Source organism: Coptis chinensis, chromosome 8 (genome assembly GCF_015680905.1).
Source record: "Coptis chinensis isolate HL-2020 chromosome 8, ASM1568090v1, whole genome shotgun sequence".
NCBI lineage: Eukaryota > Viridiplantae > Streptophyta > Magnoliopsida > Ranunculales > Ranunculaceae > Coptis > Coptis chinensis.
The window spans coordinates 27800103-27820010 of NC_141463.1; the positions used below are offsets into that span (position 1 = coordinate 27800103).

General features: G+C 36.7%; 2 protein-coding genes across 3 annotated transcripts; one reads left to right on the plus strand and one right to left on the minus strand.

The window, feature by feature from the left end:
* The first annotated feature begins 8363 nt into the window (after positions 1–8363).
* Positions 8364–10405, plus strand: LOC147480900 (putative protein phosphatase 2C 49). Its single transcript, XM_086576702.1, has 2 exons — positions 8364–8605; positions 9149–10405. The coding sequence occupies exons 1-2, from the start codon at positions 8468–8470 to the stop codon at positions 10148–10150; spliced, it is 1140 nt and encodes a 379-aa protein (XP_086432828.1). The 5' UTR covers positions 8364–8467; the 3' UTR covers positions 10151–10405.
* Positions 10406–11461: 1056 nt separating this feature from the next.
* Positions 11462–19806, minus strand: LOC147480901 (RNA polymerase II subunit B1 CTD phosphatase RPAP2-like protein). 2 transcript variants are annotated; one of them, XM_086577076.1, is made up of 6 exons: positions 18933–19806; positions 18216–18815; positions 17935–18125; positions 17560–17823; positions 15077–15235; positions 11462–11866 (listed from the first exon to the last, which is right to left on the minus strand). In XM_086577076.1, exons 1-6 carry the CDS (start codon positions 19528–19530, stop codon positions 11762–11764), a joined length of 1917 nt encoding a protein of 638 aa, XP_086433202.1. In that variant the 5' UTR covers positions 19531–19806; the 3' UTR covers positions 11462–11761. The 2 variants fall into 2 exon arrangements, with proteins under 2 accessions (XP_086433202.1, XP_086433201.1); XM_086577075.1 differs by having other exon boundaries at positions 11462–11869; positions 18933–19763.
* Positions 19807–19908: the final 102 nt, after the last annotated feature.

The following is a 19908-nucleotide window of genomic DNA, read 5'->3' on the forward strand; positions in this document are numbered from 1 at the left end:
ATTATGTTGTTAAACTCATTTTTGTAACTGCTATATTCAGTTGTCAAGATGTTGATGTTTGAATATGGTTGAAGGCCACAACGTACCTTAAACCAGACCGGCCGGATGGTATAGGGAATTTCGAGTACTACAGAATTGAATGACTAGTGAATATAGGAATTAAAACTCATGTTGGTCTCATTATGTTGTTATAGCACTTTGTAGAAATATTTTTCATTGAAAAGTATGGGTATTATGATAGTAAGCATGTGTTAACACCTATTGTGGCAAATATCCATCTTATGAAAAAATAATCTACTTGCGTTTTCTCATACTAAATATGTCAATATCATTGGTAGCCTATTGTACTTGATGGATTATATTTGTGAGACATGACATTGCCTACATTAATGGCATACTGAGTTGATAATCCATTGTTCTTATAAGCAACATTGGATGTATATTGTCAAATTATCCAAGTATTATAGCGGAGCCATTGATTATGGACTTATATTTAGTAGATTTCCATCATTGTTGAAAAGGCAATGTGTTATAAGTTGGATCCAATAATGTTTATGTGTTTCCCCTTGGTGGAAATTGAGTGTCTTGGATATCATCCAAGCTAATCACCTTAGAAAAGGCATGTGATGATGTTGAGTGGGTTAGCAACCTCTTGGCAAATCTTCCTATTGGCTCTAAATAGTCTCCTGATGTGTATATGCTTTGCAACTGTCTCATTGCAATAGCTAAGACATAAAGAAATATGTGCAATGGGAAAATAATACATGTAAGTTTGAGATATAACTTAATCAAGCAACTATTAGAGATTATGTTAAGTTGGACTTCGTTTGGCCACATGTCTGACCACACCAGTTTTTGGAGGCAAGTGGTTATACGTCGAGGGGGATGAGACTTATGCCCATATATAGGGCGACACTGATGGCAACCCTACCTATGTGATTGGAGATCCCATGAAGTAGGTTCAAAGGGAAAAACAAGTTACTTCGTCGTCCTGTAGTACTATAGTCTTATATATTTATGAAACGTCCCACCCTATGGCGAGATGGTACACAAATATACTTTGTATAACTAGAATTGCAATGAGTAAGGATGAGTTATTTTACTCTTATTGGAATCCATAGTCCATTTTATAATGAGATAGTGTGTTTTAACTGATGGATATCCACCTACGTGAATGTAGAACTGGGTCGGTTCTTATGAGTATACAAGCAAGTACTCTAGAGCATTCATGGAACACAGGCAGCGCAAGGGCCAAAAAATGCAACACCGCAGAACATGCATATAATGAAAGAGCAGTGTGGGTGCATGTGATCTATTTTACTACAAGAGAATGTTGGTTCAAAGATTTTTTAATCCACCACTTTCACGTATTATAAGACATATTACCCTATGACTGGTTCAAGCCCGTAAAGCACTAATATCTTATGCATTGTTTTTTCGATTCTCTCTGGCATTTAGTTAACCCATTTCTTTTGTAATATCCTATTCCAAAATAGTGGGGGACTATTAGTATTTTGAAATAGTGGGGGATTGTTGGAATCTCTTGTGTATTTTTAAATACTAGTATGTGTGTGCAAAGTGGAGGAGATGAACAAAGGGTATTCTCTCCACTTTAGTGCATAGTAGATAGTCCCACATTGGTTATCCACCACATCGGGTCGGGTTCGGGCTTGGGTTTGGGCTTACTGTTGTGGGTAGTGGTTTGACCAATTGCCTAAACTTTTTTTGTTTTTTTCTTAAGCAGCAAGTTTCGGTGTTCTATTAGGAGTTGGTCTCTCTTCCTTATCTGTTTAGGAGACCGACCTAATCTCTATAAATAGGACTATGAGTCCATAGAGGGAATGTACTTCAATAGAAACCCATCTCAGAGAAACATAAACTCGCACCTGCCCTATTCTTCTTCTCTTCTTCCAGTAGCCGCCAGAGAGAGTTATATTGTTGTTCTAGAGAGTAGTTTGTTCTAGTGCAAAGTCAAACTGTTGTACACCATTGAATCCTGTGAGGAAGACACCACTGCTGCCTTTCTGCACCACTGGAAAGGGCGAAATCTTTCTTTAAGGATAGTCTAATATGTGCCTTGGTGGTTCCCTGTTACTACTGTCCTTGTCTATTTATTCCTTCTGTTCTACTCTAGTTGTTGTGTTCATACAACTATTCTAACAGTATGTTCATACCCCAAATAGATAAACATACCTCATACACTATGTTGATGTATTAATAATGATTGTTCCTAGCTCATGTTAAAGTATGAACATTCATTATGTTGAAGTATGAATAGTGATTATTCAATGGGGTATGAATTATGATTGTTTATACCCCAGATAGGTATGAACAATGATTGTTCATACGAATAGTATGTTATTGTTCATAGCTCATGTTGAGGTATAAACAGAATTGATGTATATCCCAAATAGGTATGAACAATGATTAATTGTCTATACTCTAATAAGTGTTCTTACTGATCATACATTATGTTGATATATGAACAGTGATTGTTCATAGCTCATGTTGAAGTATGAACATTGATTGTTCATACCCCAAATAGGTATAAACAATGATTGTTCATAATACTATATACACTCGGTTGGGCCGGGCTGTTTATTATTTCGTGTTAGGGGTATACTTGACCTTTCATCTACCTGAGCCGTTTTTTACTTCGCGTCAAGAGTATACTTGACCTTTCATCTACCCGGTCCTTGTGAGTGATTTTAAAAAAGGTAGTTTTGTTAGTGATATTTTCGTTCGTTTTGTCCTTGAGAATTACTCTATGATAAATCAAGTCCAAGGCTTCCTAAAACAAGCTAGGTAGGAAAGTTCGATGTCGGGGTATATATCATGTACCCCAAAAGTCAATATATATCGGAGATATATTTTTTATGGTGAACGGTCAAAACATCACTATATATCGATATATATTGGTGTTGTATAACGATATATATCAAAAATATCAGTCAAATAGTAAAAAAAAATCGGTCAAATAATCAAAAAGTCAAACAATATATATCTTAAATATCATATATATCGCCGATTATCAGAAATGGCGATATATATCAGCAAAAAAGAACTTCAATATTCAGTAGAAATATATCGAATTTTTCCATATCGTGTACCCAAAAATCAAAATATATCAATGATATTTTCGATATTTTCTGCCTTGCTTAAAAGTTCTTAATTATTTTGATTGTACATTTGTACTTATTGCTATTTGTTGCGTACCCTTTGGTCTAAAACACATGCATTCAGTGATGGATCTAGGGGGTGGCAGTCGCCCACCCCAAAATTTTGAAAAACCCCTTAGTATATATAATAGTCATCTAATTAACTTAACCCTATGTCCCTACCCATTCATTCTCATCGTGTTTAAGCACATAACAACATTGAAAATTATCAAGACTAAGCTGCGCAATAAGATGGAAGATGATTTTCTTGCAAGTTCACTGATAACGTACATTGAGAATGATATCGCTCAAAAATTCGATACACTCCATCATTTATGTTTTTGTTATGAAGAAAGATAATCGTCGAGTATATTTTCTTTGCCTAATAATGATTGAGAATTATTTACCATATTTTTAAGTTAATGGAAAACAAAATTAAAAAACGTATTTAACTACGGGTTATATTTTTCATATGTTTTTAAGTTGTTGCAGTCTTATTTTAGTAGAAATCAATATGATAGTATACACTTTGTCGATTTTTTGATTTATTACCTTATTGGTCACATATATTCCAAGAAATGGGGCTCAGCCCCTTGGTTTGAATCCGGATGAGTGTAAACCCCTTCCTATCGGCCCATATCACATAACCTCCCTATTTATCGGCCCATATCACAAAAACTCCCTGCTTTCCGATAACAGCGAAATTTCAGTCCAATTTCTATTTCCTATTTTATTTTATTACCCGTTTTACCCTTTTTCCATATTAATCGTAATTTTGACCAAGAAGAAGTTCCTCCAATTGCTGCTCGACTTCCTCCAATTGAAGAAGTTCGAATCAGATTTGACTCAGAGTGTTAGTGGCACACTCTCTACGTTTTCTAAGGTATCATATACTTTTATATATGTAAAATATGTATGTTTATATGTCCATACGACTTTGTTAATCATTCATATTGCAATTTTCATTTTTGGAAATCGAAAGAGGATTATGTATTGTAGTGTTAGGGGTGGGCAACTCATTTTTACATACCGTCATCGCATATAGCAGATAGAGTAGGTGGTGATTGTGAAGGCGATTGTTGAGTGAGTGAGAAACTTTGGTAAGGTTGTGAGGCTGGTTATGATGGTATTCGAATTTGTGTTTATAAAGACAAAAGCTACAGTAGAGAATCTAATTTTATGTGTGAATGTTTTGTAAGCATTTATTGTGGGCTTTGTTGAAGGGTAATCAGTTGATATATTGTCCATATGCTTAAACGTATTAATTATAGAATTGTTCCTCCATCCTTTTTTACTTGCAGAAATATCAGGGTTATCCGTCGGGATCGATTGTTGACTTTGCATGTGATGCCGATGGATCTCCAATATTGGCAGTTAGTAGCTTGGCAGTTCATAGTAAGGTATGTATTTGAGAATTGGTTCTTTGGATTAAAATTTTCTGATTGCAAGATTTGTAAACCTCTATCTTAGATAAGTGATTTGTCATGTACTCCTGTGTGATGCTCAAAAATTTTGATGCATGATTTTACTATGGCCAAGAAAGAAACTGATTTGGGATGTCTAAGGTAGATTTTGTTTTTTAAATAGGACATACTTAGGGTCCAATCTGCTCTCAGTGACTCTTCCACTTCTGACATGCCATGGCAAATTTCTTATTCACAAATCGTTAATCTGTTTTACTTTTCTTTGTAATAATATGTCCCTTATTTAGCGGTTCTGATGATATTTTCTCTTTCGAAGAGATTGAGTCTAGAGAGAAGATCTCTGAAAGTGACCAGAGTTGTGGAACCGAGACATCACTTTGCTCATGTGGATACCTTTGTTAAGGAAGAGATTTAGACTCGAAATAGAAAATGTAACCAATGCTATCTCTTTTTCTCACGATGAAGAGACAGAGAGAAATTAAAATGGATGACTGATACTTGGATGTAGTGAATCGGAAGAAAAAGATTCTCAGTAACTTATATGTTCCCCGACGCCAAGCAGAACATTGATGAAGGCTCTAGTAGTCGGGGATGTGGTCAAGGAGCCCGAAGTCTTTGGAAATTCAGGATAAACAAAAGAAAAAAAATAGTCTCTTTCAATTGGGGAATTGCGCGATTCTGGTTTAAATAGGAACCCTGAAATTCTACCTGCTGTAGAACTTGTTCAAGCTCCTCTTTCTCGTCATCCGGCTGGCCTTGGTGGCGCTGCTCCATTGATTACTCATTTTGATGTTATATAGACACATTTTGTAAAACTATATTTACAATCCACCTGAATTTTATAGATGTTTTTTTGACATTTGAGTTCTAACCAGGTGACGCGGGTTATGGAAATATGAATTTACATATGCAAATATGAAGTTACATATGTGCATACAAATTTACATATGCAAATATGAAATTTCATAGGCATTTTTTCTGATAACTGACAGGTGACACAGGTTATGTAAATATGAATTTTCATATGTAAATATAAATATAAATTTTCTTATGAAAAAAAATTTTATATGAAAATTTAAATTTAAATAGGTTAAGAAGACTGTGTAATTTTATATTGTCATATGTAAATACAAATTTACATAGGATGACGTCAGCCCGGTTTGTCTTTAAGCCGAAATTATAAGTAAAGATTGATGACGTCAGCCCGGTTTTTACAGGGGTATTTTGGTCTGTTTGGGTATTTTAAAAAAATAGGGATTTTTATGGGTTAGTACGTAATGAGGGTGTTTTTATACTGGTTATGTATCAACTAGGGAGATTAAACCCAAAATCTGCGTATATTCTGGCTACCCCAAACTCAGAATAATCCTATACCAGTTCCGTCGCTGCATGCATTATTTTGTTTACAGCCTTTGAATTATAGAATGATTTACCTCAGGACTTACTGGAGAATTTGAATTGACATTAAGGGGTTTACTTTGTGGGTCTAGACATCTAGTCGAACTTTTGGCTCGCACAGAGTTTACCTAATATCTTTCCTTTTGGGACGTACAGTAGTTTCCACTTTCAACTTTCAACTTTCAACTCTTTCAAAGGTTCTTCAGCCAAAAAACTATTTAACTATTTAAAAGGTTGTAACTCTTTGACCATTGTCCTGCCTCTTGTGCTCTTAGGAGCTTTGACGAGTTTTTTTAAACTTGGTTTAATCAATAAAATTAGTTTTTTAATTACGCAAAGAACACCTTTAAAACATGACGTAAAAGGCAAGCTTCTGTAGTTTCTGTACCACGCTATTACTATACTAGTATATATCTACTGTATGTCTGTATCATATGCATCCTAGTCTGTGGATGATATAGCGTGTGTGAGAGACTAGTTAGACATATACTAGAAGAGTACTCTTCATACTAAAGAAAGAGATGGAAAGTTCTTGAGAATGGCTTGGAAAGTCAACTCGTCTCTGACATTCAATTGTTAGCTTATAAGACTAGGTACACATATAATAGATTCTCCACCAATGATTGATCATTTGATCTCGTGGAATCCGTGTTATACTTTGTCCTCACTTTTAAAGGGCACTGACCCTAACCAATGAGTGTGCAAATTTTGTACCAAACTGTCAATTATTATGCTTTTACCTTACAGGGATAAGATGGATAAGTGCATGGCTTTTTAGTTTTTTTTACGGCTATGGACTGATGGAATTTTATTCGTGGATCAAAACTTTCTTCTTTTTAATGGTTTGGAATTTTTGATGGTATTTATTGTGACTACGTAAGAGAGATGGATTGGTCGGCGTGGGCTATAGGAAGTGAAGTTGTGTCGAAGCGCAATTTAATTGAATGACTTATCTTGTGCCACGTACAGAAGCATTAATAGAATTACGCAACAAGAGCAAGGCATTTCCTTCTCGTTACCGACCAACAGCTACAGTAATTGTATTGAACTCATTAGAAAGTTGATTATGTGGATTAGGAAAAGCAGTAGAGTTGAATCTTTAATCTGATTATTTTGACGTTTAATGGAGCCAATGACTAGCTAAGAAATTTCTTTATTAAGCTAGTTATAGCCATGTTTTATACATATATATGAGCTTAAAGCCTTAAAGTAATCGAAATCGGAAACTATGGTCCAAGTTTCCAAGCAATGGTTTCCGTACGCAATTAGTGGCAAAACATTGTCTTTTAACCTCAATCGTTTATAACTATTTTGAGATACAAAGCACCCAGCCACTAAACATGTGAATAACTTTAAAATGGTGACAAATTTTAAGCAAAATGACAGTTCTTGTGTAGAAGATGGATTATCATTTCTCTCAATTTCAATTTAAGGAAACAGAAAAAAGTATAACACGTTTGGACTTAAACGTTGGAGCTCTAAAGCATATATTTTTTTTTTTTTGGAAGAAAGGTGTTTGGAAAAGTTCGAAGAAGAAAGATATCTAACCATCTTTTACCATGTCTTTTGAATATGCCTTTGTCATATGCTTTAGCTCCTGTCCAGGAACATGTAAGTGGAAGGATTAGATTGCCAATTGTGTTTTAATTAACTTAAGAGATCCTTTTTTCTTGTGGTGAAAGGCATTTTCAATGTCTCAATCTTATAATAATCCAATTATAAATCAAAACATCTTAAATTAGTAATAGAAACGAATCAATTATGTGTTGGTCCGAAAATGATACATATCTCATAATATTGTTGTCAGTATTGGATGTGAATCAAAAGCAGATACATATCATTCGTGTAGTGCCCATAAGACTAAATAGAGAACTGGTAGATAGATCACAGTTGGCACAAGCACAATTTCGTCTATTACTTGTGAATTTATGATGTATTAGTTCTAGCGACCGCTAATTGCATTATTAGTAAAAAAAAAAAATCCATAACAGCAAAACGGCACTCAAAAGAAAAAGTTTCCTTTTCCGTTTCCTTTTTCAAACGTGTAAAGTAATCCTACTCACCATCATACATCACATCCGAAACACTTACGTAATCAACAACTCATTGAAATTTTAAAACCACAGATGAATGGAAAAAGTCTTCCAGATCCTTCCGTCATCACGCGTTTCCTAAATTAACCCTTCCCAATAACAAAGGCTACTCTCGTCTTTCCAACTCACACAAACGCAACTCTTCTCTCCTACCACACACACGCGTCACTGTTTTACCCATCATCTAACTTCAATCCACGGTCCACACTATAACACGTGGATGTAACAGAGTTTACGCTACACCTGGCCGCCAAATACCGACTTTGTTGACCACGTTATAAAACTAAGTATAAATTCGAGTTCGCACCAATTTTCATAGTTTAGAAAGAAAAAAAAAAAAAAACAAAATATTTCTGGGATAAAAAGTTTGTTTGATGCAAGTGGGAAGAAAAAGATGGTAGCTGAAGCAGAAATGATTTGTCGACAAATAAATAGCATCCAGATAGTGGATGTACCTTGTTCATATACTAGTGGTGTTGCTGCTGTTCCGATAATTGAAGAATCTACTACTGATATTTCGTGTTCTAAGATGGTGAGTATATGTTTTTACTGTTTTTCTTTTTTTGTGTTCTTGATGAGTTGTTGACTTTTTTTTTGTTGTTTTTCTGTAGTAGTAGTTTGAAGGGGTGTTTTTGTTTGATAGATAAGTTATTTGATCATGAAATAGGGTTTGTTGTGGTGAAAATATATAAAATAGAGAAAGCCAGGACTTTTTGAGGAGGTTTTTGTGAAGATGCTTTACTAAAAGTTTCTGCAATTTGTGTAAGATTGTTGTTCAGGCCTCCAATACTGTTTAACATGAAAAACATGATTCTTTAGGACAGGGTCATGTTGTGCATCATTATGAAGATACAATTTGTCAAGGCTGAATAATGAATGTAAACATGATGCCCTGAAAAACTATAATTTACCCCCAAGTAGTGAAACTCTCTGTGAACTGTGTTGGACACTAGTGTTTTCCTTGTTTATGCTTATAGATTGATGAAGGGGATAGGATGCTTTATGGCGAGTTGTTAATTGATCTTTGTTTAGGTATCTAGGAAAAGATGACTGATCTTAGTTGTTTATTGTTCAGGAAGCGAAGCCTACTGACCCCATCCCTGGTGGCACCATTGAATGTTCCGATCTACAATTTGTCCCAACCATCCGTTCTGGTAGCTACGCTGATATTGGTCCGCGGAGATATATGGAAGATGAACACATTCGGATTGATGACTTATCCTCGTACTTGGGGTCAATCTGTAGCTGCCCAACTCCAAGTGCTTTCTTTGGGGTGTTTGATGGTCATGGTGGCCCGGATGCAGCAGCATATATGAAGGAGAATGCTATTAAAATCTTCTTTAAAGATGCTGATTTCCTGCAAACAATCGAAGCTGATGATGTTTTCTTAGAAGCAGTTGAAAACTCCATTCGGAATGCATTCCTTTTTGCAGACCTTGCTTTGGCCAAGGAGTGTACTGTTAGTAGCTCTTCTGGAACAACTGCGCTTACTGCTCTAATACTTGGGAGACTTCTATTGGTAGCGAATGCTGGTGACTGCCGAGCAGTCTTATGCCGCAAAGGAGAGGCAATTGAGATGTCCCAAGATCATAGGCCCGCCAACATACCAGAGCGCTTAAGGATAGAAGAGTGTGGTGGGTACATTGATGATGGATATCTTAATGGTGTACTCTCAGTGACCAGGGCACTGGGTGATTGGGACCTAAAATTTCAGGAGAGCTCTCGCTCACCCCTCATTGCTGATCCAGACTTCAGGCAAGTACTTCTCACAGAAGAGGATGAATTCCTTATCATGGGATGCGATGGGATATGGGATGTATTGTCCAGCCAGCAAGCTGTCAGTTTAGTCCGTCGTGGTCTTCGAAGGCATGATGACCCAGAGCAGTGCGCCAGGGACCTTGTGGCTGAAGCACTTCGCATTGGCACTTTTGACAACCTCACTGTGATTATTGTCTGTTTCTCTCCTCTCGACCACCGACAGTCGTCACCTCGGCCACAACGGAAATTAAGATGCTTCAGTCTCTCAGCAGAGGCACTATGTAACCTCAACAGTTTGCTGGGTGGTAATGGCAGCTAGTGAGGCACTGTGCAAGAATTTGTTTGGTGATAAATGACCACTGAGTGTAAATACTATTGTTTTATTGTACCCGTCTTTGTTGAGTTTATTCATTTTTGTGGCTGCATTAGCGATGGTGTAGAATAGCAGCAGCCTGCAGTTTTTGTAGCCACGTAGGGCTTGTGTTGGTTATTTACTGTTGTAGTCCTGGATCTTGATGTACATAACAATGATTATGATTACTTTACGAAGATTAAAGTAGACCTTTGATCTCTAGATTATGGTATTTTGTTTATGCTCGTCCTTGATCTCCTTATACTGCCATTTGTCATCGTTTTAAATGGTTTCTTCGAACTCTCCAGAAGTGTGAAATGGTAATTGGGTCGCCAGGGTCGGTTCAGGCTTCGATTTGGAAGAACTCCAACTGAAAAAAGAAAAGTTAGACTCTCTCTCTCTCTCTCTGTGTGTGTGTCCTCTTTCTACCTAAAATCAGTTAAAAAAGTGGAGATTTGAATTTGAGGGGACCGTTTATATTTGGAGTGAGTTAAGGTAAATTACACAGGATAATGCCGTGGTTTTCACCTTGCTGTGGTTTTGCTATTAGCCAGCGTCATGATTTGCTGGAGTGGAATACTTCCCCAGTCATGCAAATGCACACAAGAGGTCTGGTGCATGTGTGCCGTGGTCAAATGAATGTGATTCTTCTCAGGAGACGGTTTTTGAGACAATAGACTTTTAGGTTCGAATAACTACGCTAATTGCAATAAGGTTTAGGATTAAGCATCTCCCTTTTTTTTCGTGTGTTATTTTAGTAGTGATGAGCATTGAAATGAGCCTCCTACCATATAGAACGAGTATGTGAACCGTGCTACGTATCGGTGTTTTTTCAAATCTTTAAATCTGTCACTCTAACATCTCTATGATAGTATGATTTTTTGAATTCTAGTTATAATCTAAAAAATAATATAAAAACATTAGGTGGGATTGAATATAATTTGAGTAACGTGAATGAAGTTTTCTAAATTATTTTAAATAATATGAAACTAATTCTAATTTCAATAAAGTGAGAGAGTTTTTGGTAAATTGTTTAAAAAAGAGAGAGCTGATTAGAATAATTAAAAGAGGTGGTTATAAAATCATAAAATAGAGATATTACAAATACACAGTTCGGTTGAAAAAAATTTCTCCTAAAGATCCCGCTATTATATAGTGTAGAGATAAACACAAACGCAAAGGAGAAGAATGGAATAAAAAATTTACCAAAAGGTTAGTACACAAAAAAAAATTATATACCCAAGCTAGCAGTATAGAGGTGTAACAAAGTCAGGAATCTGCTTTCAATTTGCCTTCCCATTTCTTCACACTTGATAATAAGAAAAAGATGTTCAGTGGTTACAAACTCAAGAATATTTATTTTATACATTGTTGAGAGGAGAAAGGGATGGGGATTAAAAAAAATTAACCACTTCAGCTGACAGAAAATCGACAACTACTTGCTCTAGATGTGATGGAGTCTGAAAACAAGGCCCTTCTACCAAATGATCATAACTCTCTAACTCTGACACATTGCACAACCTACACTTTTCCTTTTCACATTTATCCAAAAAAAGTCCATTTTGGTGACTGCTTCGTTTAGGCTCCACACTGTGCAGAGAATTGTGGCACCCTGCCAAGTGGAATAAGAAGACCCTTCATAGTGTCATATTCGTCCGCAGTTACTTGAGCTTCATCCAGTACCTGCTTCACAACCAAAACCACATTTTCAGTGCAATAGGGAGCAGGAGAGAGTTACTCCAACACAATACTGATACAAATGTAAGACAGACTGCATGAAAAATATACTACGTAGAATACTACAATATTTGTGCCTATTTCAATTAAATGCCCCTCAGGTTTTCCAAGAAACTAGACCTGGCATTTCTTCTGAAACCCCTCATTGGGCTTATCCAATCAGAAAGGGACATTGGCATAAAACAAATCAGAGGTACTCACGCATAGAGTGACTTCCCCATTGATTACAGGATGCAATTTCGGGCCTACTGACTTTCTTCTTTTATTTCTTGTCTTTATTCCAATAATAGAACATTCATTTAATTAACACGGTATAGAATATCCCGCTTCAGAAAAGCTTAAATGGACCTTACAACTGGACAAAGCATACGAAGTTACACACCCCAATTACATGTTCTTCCAACTCACATTTTAAACAAACTTACAGTCACAGGAAACCTGGACAAAAGCAAAAAAAAAGAAAAAGAAAAACATTTTTTGTCTATAATAACCTTAGCTATAATAACATTTCTTGTTTTATTCTTTCTTCTATAATAACATTAGCTAATTCCTGCTCAGTATGTCAAACGTCAAACATACGTGCATCTCTTTCTTTTTATATATGATCCAAAGGATTGATCTTAAATGTGTTTCCAAAACCAACAACCATGGATCATCAGCCTTATTGGGATTCTCCTGCATAAACAGCCCCCTCATCTATGATTACAATATCACAATTGTTTAATGCGTCTTTATTTTAAGTCCTAGAGGATACTCTTGGCAAAGGAAATATGCAAATCAAAGTGAAGAACGAGGGTCTTGCTGGTTTTCCTAGGCTGTTAGCAAATGCCGGAACAGGGTCAGCTTCCCAGTGGCAATCAAGGTTGAACTAGGGCTACTACAATGACTTATCACTTCACCAAGAACCTCAGGTTGGGAACAGAGGTAGGAAACGGACACCGTTGTATCCTGTGAGTGGTGGGAGGGCTCCAAATCAAAATATCCCCTTGTCTTATCAGCAAATTGTGGGGCCATGGTTCAGAAGGTAGTAAGAATTCAAAAAGAGTGAGGAAGGTTTGCAGGCCAACTGGGTGTCTTGTTCCAGGCCCAACAACTATCAACCAATACGTCAGCACCATAATCCCAAACTCCCAGACTACACCTTGTAAGCTCTTGAGGTGTCGTTATTGGGAAAGTGGGCAAGGAAACGGATCTTTTAATCAGTAGAACGGAGGACACTTATTCTGATGCTTATACTCATCACAAAGAAGATTCAGAGCCTATTGAACAATCTAAATTTCCTATTTGCAACTAAACCCACGTCTGATACGCTTGGTAAACCCAAATAACATTATAGAATAAAAAGTAGAAGAAAGCCCACGAGGAGAGCTCCATGACCACAATCTTAATAACACAGATTGCCCGAAGTAAACACACACATTGCTCCTGGTGTAAGAGAAACAGGTTGATTGCGAAGCCAACCTTGAAGATGAGGCAAGTAAGGTTGGGCACAGTATTTTGATTCCAATCCATAGACCCCTAATACCCACAGGAGATGACTTGGAGGTTCTTCATTCCAAATATAATGAATAAATCAACAACATCATCCAGTTGATTTAATTCTATTGAGGCAACTTCATCTATTTTACTCCATGGCATTTTAAAGGGTCATCACAAGATTTCAAGTCTTGAGTTTACTCCTCCACTGGCATAGAAATTACCGATAAAAAAATAGCTTTTAGCATACTTCCTAAATGTCAGAGAGCATAATGATCCCTAAGGCAGCTGCTGAAACTCATTTTCGGGAGACAACTTTTTTTCACCAAAATTTGCCAAATCTCCATTGAGGGCTTTCTAAGGTGGTGGCCTTTCATTTAAAGGAAAAATATGAGCCACTGAAAAAGTTTCTAATTCAACAGAAGCTCCTTCACATGTTAAAACGTGGAACTTCAAATAAAACAGGTTAACACTACATTTTGTCTCGATTTGTTTAAAAGTCAGTCTTTCACCAATAAAAAATTAATAATCTCCTTTCATGCACAATCAACAAACATCCAATATATGCACATTTCGAGTGCCCAAGTATTTTCCACTTAATGAGTCCGTCTTGTCAAACCTAATCATTATGAAGAAAGAGGCGGAACAAAATGCATGTGCATACAAACCTCGAATTGACAAATTCTCATGCTTTTTATAATGCAAATGTCACAAAGAAACCGGGCTCAACTCGACCTCATTATTGAGTAGATAGTCAACGCTCAATACAATAACTCCCAATTAAAGCATAATCCAATATTTGCATATCACCAATGTTTCACTTTAATATTTTGCAAATGATGTGAGAGAGAATTTCATTAAGTCTAGACAGAACACTTTCGCACAAACTTCATGGATGCCCAAAACAAGCCAAAATATTCCTACCACCTCTTTCTCCGGTAAGGATCATGACTGCTTCAAGAATCCTAGAGGCATAAGACAAGGTCCATTCCCCCCTCTCTCTCTCCAAAAGAATAACGAAATGTACCAGAAGCCATTCAACTTTCTTTATGAAGTGTCTCAAACAGCAAACAACAAGATCTTAAAAATAAGAGACATGAGATCATTCATCTTAAATTTACTTTACAGAGGACGGTTATATGACTCCACCTTAAAAAGACCCCAAAACAACTCCACCACTAAAAGTGGACTTGCAAGATGAACTGGAGACTGATTTTTTGGTGAAGGCACTCCTCTTACAATGGAGATCACCCCAACAAAAAATCAACTCAATTAAGTATGTCTATCCACGTCAAAAGTTATTTTGAGTTGAAAAAAATTTGAACAGTTGGATAAATCCGTCACATTCTAATCAACTTTTGATACGGTTGTACAGATTCAAATGAGCTGATTTTTTTTTGAGGATGGTCACTATTGTGGGGAGAACATCTTCACCAAAAAGAGTCACTATTGTGGGGAGAACATCTTCACCAAAAAGAGTCACTAACTTGTTGTTTATAGTGGTGGAGTTTTTTGGATTTCATATCACTGCCACTTTAAATCAATATCAACAACAACCAAAATATTGAGATCTGCACTATGGGACAAAGTTCACCTTCAGGGGCATAAAGCCCAACCAGTAACAGCATACTTATAGTCATAGATTATAATACTTTGAGTAGGACAAACAAAAAAACTGACCTTTTGCAGCAGGATCCTCCCACTTGTCATGTTTGGTGCAAGCCCAGGTATTCTACATACTGAGAGAGCATCAATAAACAAAAGAGCAATCACATGCCACTGTTTCAGTTTAAATGCGGGCAGTGCCTCCACAAATGACATTGTACTCAGTAAGTTGCCCTGCAGAAAAAAATAATGATAAGAGTTGGATGACATTTTTCAAGACCAAAATCTGTGTCTGTGTGTGGGCGTCTTCTTTGCTACTTAACCCATGTGCTCCTATGCCCCAAGGCTCGCGGGGATGAGTTAATGGCTCTTCCTGTGTAAGCTAACATACACAGCATGCAAATCATCACCATTAAATATTTGTTCTTTCTAAAAATTTAAAAACACAGCAAACATAGAGTCCATGTTTTAATTTTATTCTATGCCCAATATCCCAACAGTCACATATGTCTTTCGGCCCACCAGAAATGTCCTAATGAGCTGGAAAGAGCTGGTTTTTGCAATGAAGCTTCCACAAGTTGATTTGGTAAAAGGCTAGAGCTTCTAAGACAAATTTGATGGGTTTTTTAAAGGTGAAAGCAATTTCAAAACAGCAACAAAAATAAACTACACCTAAATTAAACACTAACTTGATAGAAATTCGTACCCAATTACTGCGCCCTTACGACAGAATCTTTCCTCCTACCCCCACCCCCACTCAGTGTCCCCAACTTACTATGTAACCCTACTCAGAGAAATTTATACCGAGTATACTCCTCTTATATGAATGGAAGTATGGGACTCCCACAAAACACTTGTGTCCACATATTATCCCTGCTACCACTGCAACAACTTTCTTCACTCATTTGGTTTCCAAACAACCAAATCTTAACTAACTTCAAAGTTTATGTCTTCGGTGCCCATTCCTCATTAAAAACACACATTCAAATTGAAAAATTGGTGCTCTCATGCAACCAAAGTTCACAAGTCATTTATTCGTGTCTAAGTTCATGCATTTAACACCTTCCCCTCCCTCTGGTACAACTGTACAACCTATACTGGAGGAATATGGTACCCTCTTGCAAGCATTGGTCATCTCATTTTCCCATTAATTTCTACATCTATGGTTTGAATACTTTATCCTTTCTCCACACTCACCAATACAAGAGACTATCTCCTATCTGTACAGAGTTATAACCTGCACTTTTGGTCATAATATTTTTATGTACTATAGAAAAATGTGTGCAATACTCCTAAACTGTTATGTGCATGCAATGATAATAAAATGAAAGAATCGGAGAGAGAGAGAGAGAGAGAGAGAGAGAGAGAGAGAGGATTGTCATTCTTCAATCAAACTACTATCTTTGTTTACAATGTAAGAGGGTTTCGTGATTAGTAGAAGGCTGGTGAGTATTAGGTCAGAAATTTCCTTGGGTGGGTGAATCTATCCTTGATCAGGAAAAGAAACAAAAGCACAAGCAAAGACCTTTAAACAGCACCAGATGCTTGTCAGACTTTAATTTCCAAGCTCAAAGAATTCAATACCACAAGTAAGGAAGTAATTACAAGGTATTCTAAAAATTCTGAATGTTGTAAATTAAAACCAAGGGAGAGTGATCAAGCTGAACAGTTAAATCTGAAACTTGCTGTATACCGATCATTGGTCAGTATATGTATTGTATTGGAAATATGAAAACTTTTAAGGATGAGGGTATCCTATATACATCAAAAGAAAAAAGAGAGAGAAAAACAACAAACATATAAATTGACGGGGCACATCAACTGTCCACGTGACACTGCCCCAAAAGAGAGTCCCATCTAAACACAAAACTACCAAAAGGAGCATCCCTACACCCATCCCAAATAAAAGCCTCCAGCCACAGCCACAGCCCCACAAAATCGCAAAGGCTAGTATGTTCCATAGTTTGCACCCTTTTGAAGAATGTACCCTCAAACCCCAAGACACTAAGAGATCTTTCACCAATCAAGGGGCAACCCAATTAAACCCGGATTGATGGACAAAGAAACACCATAACCTTTATCGTAGAACCTAAAGGACCTTTTCTTGTGTTTAAAAACAGATCAAATGTACATCCTCTTTTTCTAAACTCAGTCAATCTTAGTAGCATCCCTAAATGAATAAAATCAAACAACCTATTCGGATAATAGAGGCTTTAACACTTGGTCCAATACTAGATTTAATCGAATCTACGGTACAAAAAGATCTTTATCAAAATAGCAGAGTTGGAATTTTGGGCTATTTCTGCACTATGCATTCGGACCCTAAGCATAACTTAGCTAGAGTTAGTTTGAATTTTTCATATATTATACATGATCTTCTTGGCCAAGTCAAGTAACAACTGTGAAGTGTGAACTAGACAGACATTGATATTTGTTTAACAATTCAAGCAAACAAGTCCTCCATTAGCCCCTAAGAAACATATAGTTATGAAAACGACAATAAATAAGGAACCAATAACATTAGCAGTAAAGAGGAAGTATATGTTTTTGATGCCTACCATTTCTTTCTCAATAGCAAAAAATGGTGTTTTCAATCTGAGGTCTGTAGCAACCTTTGGGATGGCCCGACTGAGGCAACCAGCCAATGCCTGCTTAATCTCTAAAGACCGACCATCAATCAAGACAATCTTTTCAGGATATTCTCTCCCATTCACCAATAAAAACTCTTGATGAGAACTTTCATCTTGCCCATATATATAAGCCAGAGAAGAAGATGTTATCCACCCAAAAAGAGCCATCCACATTGTTGCAAATGGGGACAACTGTAAGCAAATAAATAGTATCAGGAACTTTATAGAACCACATTTGGTGTAATTGTGTATATACTGAATTTAAGGAAGTGACAATTCTAAATATATGCATGTAAGACTTACAGTTAAGCTGAACTCCACTGGAGGTGGGTCATACCATGATTCCTCTGGATTAAATTCCTCAGAATTCAAAACCCCAGGCTTCTTTGGCCACCTTAAAGGAACCAACTCTGGATCGATCATCTCCTCTTCCTCCTCAGAGTATTTATCAGCATCATATGGTTGTGGCCATATCTTGATTCCAGCTTCAGAAACTTCAATACAAAAAAGAAAAAAGATATCACATAGATAAATCAACAAAATGCAAGAAACTAAGAAACACTAAAACGAAAAAAATGAATTACCAGCATCTGTGACATCAAATTCACCAGAAGCAACAGCTTCAGCCGCTTGGCTCAATGCAAGTGCACAAGCTTCTGCCGATTCAAGTCGTATGGTACCACCATCGCCTGCTCTCTTTGAACTTCGCAAACTTTCAGCGCTTTCTGAGGTCCCGCCCATCTCTTGAATTTCACAAAGTTTCCCAGTGGACGTGCTACCAGCTATTCTTTTATCAGCCCACGTAACATTTCGCGACAACTTTTTCGAACCAGAAGACTTCAGGGAGGATTTCAAACCAGCTTCATTTGACTGCACCATTTCCTTGACAAAAACATCCTCTTCCAGTTCCATAGCATCCATTTGATTAGTAACATCGCCAACCGCATCATACACCATCTCAGGAATTCCAAACTCTGATTCGACACCAACACTACTCACTTCAAATTTCTTGACCTCGTCCCCTTTCAATTCTTCTAATTCACTAACACAACACTTCTGTTTAAGATCATATGACAACTCCGGAACACCAAATGAGTCTCCAACAATAATACTACTTGTAAAATCCGTCTCATTCATCAACTTCCCTTTATCTTTTTTCTGCCTCCCACTTTCCGTTTTAGATTCTACAAATTAAGTAACAAAAACTCACTCCATTTCAGTAAGCAAACAAAACTCATTATTACATATATAGTATAGCAAACAATGTAGGTTAAATTTACTAAAGGATAAATAAATATTACCATCTTTCCGATTCTTCTTAGGAGGAGGCGGCTTAAACTTACGATCAAGATCAAGAACAGGAACATAACCTTCAATCGCATTCGACGGGCCCACCCACTCTTCAAACCCAACAACATCCCCATTCCTCCCACCATCTCTCTCCTCAATCTTCAACTCCCCAAACCCTCCAAAAAACTTATTACCACTCACACCCAACCCTTCAAAAACTCTCAAAACCTCGTTGACTCTCCCAACATCGAAATCATCAAATCTCACCTTCCTTAAACTCTCTTGAAAACTTTTACTACTAACAACACATGAAGTAGAACAATATAATCTACTTTCTTCAAGGTCATAAACTTTGTGTTCTTTTAATGAAATTCTATATTTTTTAGTATTATTTTTATTATTGTCAATTGTTAATGTATTAGGGCATAATGGGAATCCACAAATATTGGAAATTGAACGTTCGATCACTACGTGTTTGTAATCTGCTTGGGAGAGTAAAGTTGCTGACGTGGTTAACTGATTTGGGTTTGTTATTCCTTCTAGAAGGATTAGTTGGATTTTGTGTATTGCGGAATTTAAACTTGTTTTTGTTCTGGTTTGGTCTGCCATTGTTGTTTGTTTGTGTGTTAAACAAAACTGAGGGTTGAGGATGGGTATATATATTGGGTTTTGGAGAATGGTTGTTTACTAAACTACCCTTACTTTGTTCAGAAATATTGAACCGGGGGTGCTATCCATACACCATTACACCAGAACGGCCTTAAATTTGTGGTTTTGTGTTGTTGGACCAGTTTTAAAGTTTTGGGCATGACAAATTTGCTAAAGGTGCCAAAAAAAAAACAGATATATGAAAGCGGGTGGAAGAAACAAATATATGCTTGTGTGGGAATGGTGCATTTTTTTTCGTACATATATATGTGAAAATGAGGTGAAAGTTGAAACGTATGAAAATTAGGAACAATCAAGTAGAAAGTTTACAAAATGCAA